The sequence below is a fragment of the Anopheles funestus genome, chromosome 2RL, assembly GCF_943734845.2.
Source record: "Anopheles funestus chromosome 2RL, idAnoFuneDA-416_04, whole genome shotgun sequence".
In the NCBI taxonomy this organism is placed as follows: Eukaryota; Metazoa; Arthropoda; class Insecta; order Diptera; family Culicidae; genus Anopheles; species Anopheles funestus.
Window position 1 is genome coordinate 50911322 of NC_064598.1, and position 10212 is coordinate 50921533.

Consider the following 10212-nt stretch of genomic DNA (forward strand, 5'->3'; position numbering starts at 1 on the left):
AATGCTGGGCAATATTTTGACATGGAAGGTACGACTGGCACGCGGCACGAACAAGGTACGCTCGTTATTATGCAAACGCATCGTGAAGTGCGGTAAATGGGAATGGAGGTGAGATGGATCTTCATCTGGATAGGACCTCAAGAGAAGAGAAATGAAGTTGGTGCATCAGAACGAATCTTGCGATCTTGATCTTGCGATTACACTAATGGTTTTGATGAAAGCGATGAGGTTAGTAATTAGTTTTGTTATAAAACACTCTTTCATTAATGCTTACTAAAATATTAGATAAAAACCACTACATGTTTTTTATTTAAATGTTTTTTATTTAAAAATATAAATATATTGTCATATAATTATACGACAAACTACAAAAAAACTCTGAAATGCAATGAATACAAAATTCCTCTAAGGAATGGAGGACTTCAGTTTAGTAGCTCATTCAGGACTTTGACAAGCAGCGGCCATTTATATCGTTCTTTAGTTTGCCGTTTCACTTGCTACGTGGTCCGTAAGCACACGAACGCATCGTTTTCTCGTCTTCGATTTTTTTGTTTCTCTTCTTTTTCTTGCAAAATGTATCACTACGCAGCGCCTTTTAATAAACACTCAATCATTTAAAGTGATATCATTAACTGCTTCATCTACACTTCTACCACGTCCAGCGTAGGGAGTAGCGAGAGTCTCGGCTCGGCACTATGCAGGATAAATATTATGACAAATAGACGGACGTGCCCGTACATAACGATAGCGATCATTTATGTTGTCGCGCGCCCCATTCACATACGCTCGCATGCACATGTGGCACAGGACGCGAACATTGCAACGGGAGTAGAATGTTAATCGTTCCCGAGCGACAGATCATGTCGCATGTATTGACGGTAGTGTCAGCACGTTCATCTCACCATTTGACGTTTGTAGCTCATGGCGGGTGGTTCTAATGCATACGAACCGGTACCGGTGGATGTCCTTAAACTTCGCCGCACGAAACTATGCACCCTAAGGCCAAAGGTCAGTGGACGACGGGAAGAACCTCCGTTCCGTTCGATGAACATTAATTTACGTTCGACAGTTCCGGAACGGGGCCGTGGATGCCGAAGAACCTAACGGCGAGGTCAGTGTCGGTCAAAAACATCGCCACCTGCCGAAGGCAATCAACTAATGGTACGGCGAACCGATTAGGCTTAGACGATCCACGATCAGTGTTGATATCGTTCCGGGTGGCAAATCGCCTGGTGGTCAGATCGCCTGGTGGTCAGATCGTCGGTTTCCTGGCGATTCCAAATGTTAGGGAAAATACCCTAAAGTCCCCATTGGCAAGAGTTGGCTTGTACCGGAAATCATTGCAGTACGGGTGACAACGGTTTTGCACTGATTAGCGAATAATTTATCGTTCGATTGTTGGTGTCACCAGTTACCACTCTTCGCGCCTTTCAGTCCGCATGGTTACAGCCCACTTTATTGGCTCATTTGACGTCGAATGACATCAGTGTTGGAGCGGAGTTGGATGGACTCTACCTAGTGACCATTTCCTTCTAAACTGCAACGGCTGCGGGTGCACTGCGATTCCTTGGTCACTGCGGTTTTGCATTTTATTGCTTACTCATAAACCCTCAACCCTGGTGCTTTGCGGACAGACGCAGCTTCCGGGTGTGTAGAATGGTTGAGCTTGCCGATGGAGGCGAGATGTCGGGGATGGATACATTGGCTTGTGTGCTTAACCACCGTGTACAGGCTGTGCTTGGTGGTTCATTCACTAGTTCACAATCGTTGGCTTTCGGAGCCATTTTCATAGGTTTAGTTTAGTTTGCTTGTTGCGCGTGCATTGCAGGTGGATGCATCGTTCACTGCACTCGATGTTCTCGAGGTCTGGGTGAATTCTTGATAAATCGCTCGCTGCAAAACTTTCCCACAGGCTTACGGTGGCACATGAGCAGAACTAGAGCTTCATGTAATGGAAGAAAACGAAAAAAATATTCACATACACACTTCACAAATCATACGAGAAAAACACCACGCACAAGTTGCTTACCAAAAACGCAAGCCCCAAACCCGGGGGCGGTACGAACGATATTTGATTAGTCAGATTTATGGTTAAATTTGCGTATTTGATGCGCACAAGGAAAAAAAAGTCCACACTCGTTGGACGGTGCCAATTCTGAACCAATCGACCAACCACCAAAGGGCCAGCCGGACATGAGCACGATTTGGCGAACGAATCGGCCTGACTGGCCTGAAGTGTCGCTGACTCCACATAAAGCCGGGAAACTTTGGAAGCGCACGACGGTGTTGAAGAAGCTGCTTTTGGTTGAAATTGTTTTTTCCCCCCTCATCCATTTGGGTTTTTTGTTCAGCCGGCGTGCACCATATCGAATAAAATCCCAGGAAATGAGAAATTCGCTCGAACTGGTGCGGCCATTGTACCGCTTGTGCGCAGTGCGTCTTTAAAATCATGCGACTAGTTTGTATTTGTGTTTCACTCGGTTGACGAACAGGTAAAGTGATCGGCCTTGTTAAGTGCGAGTGATCATGTGCAATTATTCTTGAAACTAAACTTTACTAAACTAAACTCTTTTAATTAAAAATTAAGCTGGTTTTCGTTAGGTGTTGTAAGAATTTTTTTACATATTTTTAAGAAAGTTAACAAACTGGGCTAACAAACTAATTTAAGTACTGGGGTTCAAAATCCGTTGGAGCCAAATCTGAATTTTCTTGAGATTAGAAGCGAAGGTATAGGAATATATCAGGTGTCCTTCTTACATCTAAAAAAAAAAAAAAATTCTTTCGACACGTCAGTCAAGAATGCTTTGATCAGTATCTAGCAAGCAAAGATTCCAGAAAGTAGAAGGGACTTCAGCTTTGCCTTATTAATTAATTAATTAATTTAGTTTGGACCGAACCAAGAAATCAAATTTTGTTAGTGGAATTTATAAACTATGTATGCTGGAGCTAATGTTATCTGACACTAAAGCTGACATCTGAATAAATACAGATCGTTATGATTTTTTATAGAATAAATATAATTTTTATTAAATTATTAACATTCTTCAAATTCAAAGAAGAATTAACATTTTTAAAATTGAATTTGTTGTTGAATTTAGTCGGTACTACAAAGGTACTACAAAGGTATTCAACACATTACATTCAATTCAAAAATGCATTTTCTTCAATGAACTAATTGCTTTTAATTTCTGAATGGTGAACCAAGTATTAGCTTTTTAGTTTTAATTTGTTAAGATCAATTAGTTTTTAACTAAATCATTAACAACGAAGATAACAAGAAATTCTACCACCGTCACATGTAGTTCCGTGTGCACCCCTGATGGAATCTCGACATTGCACTCGGCTAATGGGTCTGCGAGCGAATACGATGCATTAGCAAACAATGAGCGCTGGGATGGTGCAAATGGCGTCCATTAATCGATCCGACCGATCCCTACCGGGCCGTTTCGAGCGGGTGGCGGATCGGATGTCAGCTTCGATTTCACTTTCGCAGGCACATGCTCGGCTGACGTAACACGCCCTGGAGGCCACGCAAGGACGCCGGACCCGTTCGCCTGTGAAATGCCACACGGATTCTGTCCGCTGTCCGGATGACCTTCAGCGCTGCGCGTCGAGATCCGGTGCGGTGCGCTTATCGGTGCATTCGATCTGCACTCCATCGATCCGGTACAGTTTCTCGTAAATCAGCCCGGGTGCCTGCGCTTAACGGGAAGCTTACCCATACGACTCGCCCTGGGCCGCTAATTGTTCGACGCACTTCGTTGGACCAGTAACACTTCGGCAAATTAGCGCCACCATCATTACAGCTTCATTGCGCGCAGAGACACACAGTGCTCTAGCTAAGGCATGAAATATCAATCGAACGGTGTTAGTTGATGGCTTTGGTATGAATTCTGAGACTGGCTAGAACGATCTTAATCAATCCGATCGCAATTGAACAGTACCACACGAGTTCGATACGTCTTAAACGTGGTTGAAGGCGGAGATAGGCGGACATAAAATACAAGTAAAACATTAGCTCAACTCACCGGTGGTCTCACACCTTCTGACACTTGTGACGTTAGCCCATTAACGATGATTTACCGTTTGGTGGTTGATTTACGAGACGTACAAACACTGGCAAACTTGGATATGTGTTGCGGCGTGATCTATTACCTCCTGCCGACGTTATTGGTATCCTTTTTCTCTGTTTCCTTTCGAGTTTGAAAATACTTTCTTGGTGAAAGCAAGCACGTAGGATAACAAACGCATTCTTCCAATATATTGCTGATGTATGACAGCGTACCATCCTAAGTTTCATTACAGGTGGAACATAAATCAAGATCGTTGTGTATTTGTTTAATGTTATGTTACGCTTCAAGTATTCCCAGAAGGAACGATTCGATCATCTGCAAAATATATCATTGGGAGGTAAGAGTCGTTTCAGATAGTATTCGTCGACTGAACGCATTGCAATCCAGTGTTTTGTGTTTGGTATTTGGAGTTATTTTACTTGATTAGAAAATTATATTCAATTCATATTCATTTACAGTCAATGCAACCAGGCAGTTACTATCAAGTTATTTTATGAGATGCTTTAGTTATTTGTAGAACTACTGTGAGAAAAACTCTCGAAACTGGAAAATATCGCGGTAAAGAAATGTATAGAAAAGAAACCCGTGCAGTTTTGGCGCCGTTCTGTTTGCAACTGTTTATTCATTTGTCCGAGTTCATTTTACAAGCAAAGTTCATTATAGTTCATCCTAATTGTCCCTTAATGTCAATCCTTATAGCGTCAAGTAGTGTGTGTTTATAATTCGTGGTTAAGTTCCTTCGTCGTAGTTCAGAGATAATTCATGTAACATTTAAAAATTATAGCTAACAGTAAATTTCACATTCCCGGCCACCAAAGAAGGAACTTCTTTAAAAATTCATGCAATGTTCTGATCTACTAATCTACTTTTCGCTTTAGAATTTCATGTAACCGCTTATCTCCTAACATTCCGTATGAGTGTAGATGTGTGTATGTTGGTGTTTTGTACTGACAACTATAAGTGTCAACAATGTAGCGTGGTTTGTTGTTGTAAACTATTCAGGTGTAATATCGACTAGCTCTTCTGATGGATTTGATATGATTGCTTCATGAATTGATATGATTACGATTTGGTTTCCTGACGCTGATTGACGCAATCAAACTCCTATCAACCTGCGGTACACTAGCATGATCGACCCTACCAAGAAGTTCATTCGAACGCATGATCAAGCGTGATTCAGTCGCTTGTGTATTACGAAGCCGGCCACCAACGCGCAGCTTTCCCGATTGCTCAATGGTTGGTGATGGGCACTTCAGCTTCGAGTTGCGCGGAACATCCCTACCGTTCTCGATATCGTGCAGCTCATCCGAAAATGACTCTTGCTGGGGCAGACGACACAACCGACGCTCTGCTTCACGCTTGCTGCTTGACCAATGTGGCTTGTGCCACCAACGATGACAATTTAGTTTTTTGTCTGGGAGTAGTACGCGTGTCACGTCGTCTGTTGGATCGGTTACCTTTTTCATGTGATCCCACCGCTTGTCCTCGACCATGAATTTGACGTACTCTTCCTTCATTTTAGGGTTATCGTTTAGACGACGTTTCATGGAACGACGTCCACAATCTGCTGTGGTTTGTGAACCCCCTAAAACGACATCTGGATTGGTGGTAAAGGGTAAACGATCGACATACCTTCCCGATGAGTAGCGAACGGTGTGTCTTTCGCATGCAGCCTCTTCCACCGATAGCGCAGAATCCTCTGCTAGCGTTTGGTTCTGCGAAGACCGATGCATGACGTCTTCTAATGGGATGTCCTTTGCTGCGAGATGACACAGTCGCGGACCAGGCGATGAATGATGAATGTTTCCGGTGACCACCCAACCGAAATGGGTTTCCACCAGCCACGGTCTTCCCATACCGAGAGAGCGTTTGCGACCGGTGTGAAGTTCCCAGAAAGTATCGCCTCCGATGATGATGTCGACTTCCCCGGGAACGTTGAAGGCGCGATCAGCTAATGCCACATCTGGCATTTTCCACGATGAGATGTCCGAAAATGAAGTAGGGATGGCAGCTGATGGCTTGTCCAAAATCAAGAAAGCCATTTCCGTAGCGAAGGGTTGATGCTTGGACCGAACTGTAGCGACGATCGAACCCCTTACTTGATGTACCACCGCATTTCCGATGCCCGAAACAGCAATATTGACCTTGTTGCGGTTGGTCAATAGTTTTCGAGCGCATTCCTCAGAGATGAAATTCGACATGGACCCCGAATCCAGTAGAGCTCTTGCCTCATGCTCATTACCGTAATCATCTCGAATCACAATCTGTGCCGTCTCTAGAAACACCTTATCGTCATCCAAATGTGCTGCCATGGTAACTGCTGTGGCCGGAGTGATATGCAGAAGTGTATGATGACGTTGACGGCACGTTCTACACGAATAATCAGATTTGCATGATTTGACGTGATGAGTGCCACTCAAACAATTCCAACACAGGTGCTTGTTTGTAACGACATCTCGTCGCTGCTGCACATCCTTAGCGATGAATATCGGACAGTTGCGTAGAAGATGTGCATCGGTGCATGCTAAGGGACACTTCAATTGCTGAGAATGAGCCGGGGGTGAGGAATGGGTCGTGTTTGATGCAGCTGCATTTGCGATGGACCTTTTTTGCACTGACTGATGATGATTGCCGGCCACCTTTCTTACATTACCAATATGCTCACATGCAAAATCGTTCGTCGACTTTAGGATCTGGATCCGATCCTGCACAAAAGCGATCACATCCTTGTACTTATCCTTAGGAAAATGCACGGAATGTTTTTCCCAAGCCAGCAGCGTCTCACGATCAAGCTTCATCAACAGCATGTTTGAAAGTGGCGTGTCCCATGCATCCACCGGTTCTTTCAGCTTCACCAATCCGTTGACAAAGCGAGTGAATTCGTCCACTAGATGCGTAAGCTTGTCGACGCACACCAATTGCACACCCGGAAGATGGTGCAATTTACGATAGTATTCACGGATTAACAACCGTGAATTATCGTACCGCTTCAGAAGTGCCGCCCACGTAACTGGATAGTTGTCGGATGTTAAAGGGGTGTGCTCAAAGGGTAGAGCTGCTTCTCCCTTTAGCGATGAAAGCAGGTACTGGAGCTTAGCGATGGCGGGAAGTTCTGCAGACGCGTCGATCATGGCTATGAACCGATCTCGGAACGAAAGCCATCTTGTATGGTCTCCATCAAACGTTGGAAGCTCGATCTTTGGCAGACGTAGGTTAGAAGCGTTTGGCCGAAAAAAGGCAAGCGTCGAGGAAGCCAAACCCGACGTGTCGTTCAGCGTACCCTCTTCCTTCGGTTGGTTTTCCCGTAGGAATGATTTAAGCTTCCGATGACGGTCCTCAAAATCACTCCTCTCATTGATGTATGCCTCGATGCTGGCGTCGTTTTCATCCTGCTCTTCGAGTTTCTCAATCGAGTTGAAAAACCCTGACTTGTGCCTGTCCAAATCCTCCAACGCTTCTGGAATCTGGCTTGCAAATTCGGGCACAAACTCCGCTTGAAAACGTTCTAGCGTCTTGAGACCTTCCACTGCGATCCTCTTTTTGAGTTGCGAAGCCTTGAGTTTTTTGTCCATTTTATTACTTTACACTTTACACGAAACACGAACGAAACGAACAGACGAAAACGATGGCGCGAAATTTGAACGATGGCGCGTGAAAGACCGTTGCCCTTGATAGCGGGGCGAAAGCGATGGCGCGAAGCGTCACTTACAACTGCACTTTTCCGAAAGAACCGAAATTCACCCTTGATAGCAGGATGACGACCGAAAATACACTTTCTTTACTACGATCCGGCTCGAAGGACCAAAAATGTGAGAAAAACTCTCGAAACTGGAAAATATCGCGGTAAAGAAATGTATAGAAAAGAAACCCGTGCAGTTTTGGCGCCGTTCTGTTTGCAACTGTTTATTCATTTGTCCGAGTTCATTTTACAAGCAAAGTTCATTATAGTTCATCCTAATTGTCCCTTAATGTCAATCCTTATAGCGTCAAGTAGTGTGTGTTTATAATTCGTGGTTAAGTTCCTTCGTCGTAGTTCAGAGATAATTCATGTAACATTTAAAAATTATAGCTAACAGTAAATTTCACAACTACCAAGAATTGAACTTTATCAGTAATTATAGCAGTTGTAATCATGATGATAACACGTGAACAGAATAAAACCAAGCAAAAACATTCTACATTACATTTGAAGTGCTGAACATGAAAAACCATAACCTAATGTTATAAATTATAAAACCGCTATTGTAATTTCTGAGAATATGAAAAACTATTACAAGTGTGATAAGATTCGCGTTATTTGTTCTATATGTCGTTAGTACTTAGTCTATTTCTTCCAACTGTGTCCTTGCTATTCATCTTGATCAACTGATGGACTAGAAATGTATGAGCAGCAAACTATAAATTCGCTAGATAACGGACCGATGATCTCAAAGTCAACTCAAAACGTGAAACTTGAAGTCCGTGTTTGTTGTCCTGTTGCTTTTTAGCGATGGTGTGCGGTCTGGTTACTGCACAAGGTAAGATCAACCACTACTTTAAAACATAAATATGAGATATGAATATTTTATCTTTATTTTTTATTTCCTTAGTTATAACTTTAGAAGATAGCCGCTCAGTACCCTCAAGCAAAGAACGTCAATTTAACATCGCAAAAAGAAGCATTCCACTAGGCCACTTGATTAAAAAGAAAACACCACAACAATATGACATTTATTCGGATTCTTCGGATTACAATTAGTGCATATAAAAAGTTACAATTTATTTCGTATAACCTGGAAACTCGTTGGAGAATGTAATTAATAAATGACTGAGATTTAGTTACCCGAACGCATCATCGAACTTTAACAATTGTTCAATATTGTACGCGATGTTTGTAGTAAGGCGATATTTATGATGATTTTTTTTAATTTGACTTTTTTCTAATCATCCCATATGTTCACAAATTAGTTACAGAAATATAAACTTCAAAATTAGAATTAATTTAATAAATTTACAAAGTGGTAAACATCTTTTAAATATTCGTTTTTTATTTCATTGAACGCTTCCGTAATCTGTAGAACTACAGAGAGTTGGATTTTTTTTGCACTTCAAAGATTAAACCTATTGTAATCATGATATTGTGATGGGAAATGAGTAAATAAAAACTTTGTCAGCAAAACATTTCAGAAACCAAAGCACAATAAATGTATGAATTCAATCCGTTTGTGCAGGAGATGTTTTTGTATGAGGAAGGAAATACACTATTAGAGTGATAAGAATCATAGTATTTGTAAAATATTTCATTACTACTATCGATTGTTTAATCCTTCACTTCTAGCTAGATCATTGCCGTACATCTTATCTGTTAGTAATCTATGAGCAGCAAAGTATAAATTCGCCAGATTCACGGATCGATGATCGCAAAGTTTACTCGAAAGCTAAAACATGAAGTTCGTGTCTATTGCTCTCCTGCTCGTAGTGTTGGTGTTCGCTCTGGTTGCTGCACAAGGTAAACTTAGGATGAATTTAACTTAATTGGAAATCAGTAACTTATTTACTTTCCATTGTCATTATCACTGTAGATGGCGTCCCAATACCCTTAAGCAGCGAGGTCAAATTTAACATCGTCAAGAGGAGCATTCCACTAGGCCAGCTGATAACGGAAAACCATGCAGCATTTGTGTCGCAACAACAAATCGGCGAAAGCGACTCGGATTCATCAGAGTAATGGTTCATGCAACGAGCCATAATGTATATTGTACAACCGAAAACTTGGAAAATCACTTGATGCAGTGTGGAATATTCCAATGATTAATAAATAATTGAGGTACATTGGCTTAAACGTGACCCATAAATTGAATTATTATTCACCTTCAGAAATGTTTCAAAGATTACATTTTTTTTCTTGATTTTATAATACCAAATTTATTGAATATACTGAAAATTTACTTCTATAACATTATTGGGAAAAATATTAATCTGCAAAAAGAATTTGCTTTTAAAACATGTTAGAGGTTATCAATGTTATATAGCAATGATTCCATTATCAACTACACTTTGATTAGGGTTATTATTTACTGCAACTAGCACTCCGTTTCTCCGTTTCGCATGGCAGTTAATGCAGTGCAATATGAGAGACATATTAGCTGTCCGCTGTTAG

At 41.8% G+C, this 10212-nt stretch overlaps 1 protein-coding gene and 2 long non-coding RNA genes across 3 annotated transcripts; 2 read left to right on the forward strand and 1 right to left on the reverse strand.

Moving 5' to 3' along the window:
- Positions 1–5119: 5119 nt before the first annotated feature.
- Positions 5120–7645, reverse strand: LOC125766089 (uncharacterized). The gene has a single exon (XM_049431682.1). The coding sequence runs from the start codon at positions 7643–7645 to the stop codon at positions 5120–5122; it is 2526 nt and encodes an 841-aa protein (XP_049287639.1).
- A 637-nt stretch (positions 7646–8282) lies between these two features.
- Positions 8283–9089, forward strand: LOC125764223 (uncharacterized). Its single transcript, XR_007418442.1, has 2 exons — positions 8283–8590; positions 8663–9089. It is a non-coding gene; the product is annotated as an uncharacterized LOC125764223 (long non-coding RNA).
- Positions 9090–9427: 338 nt separating this feature from the next.
- LOC125764222 (uncharacterized) lies at positions 9428–9899 on the forward strand. Its single transcript, XR_007418441.1, has 2 exons — positions 9428–9561; positions 9635–9899. It is a non-coding gene; the product is annotated as an uncharacterized LOC125764222 (long non-coding RNA).
- Positions 9900–10212: the final 313 nt, after the last annotated feature.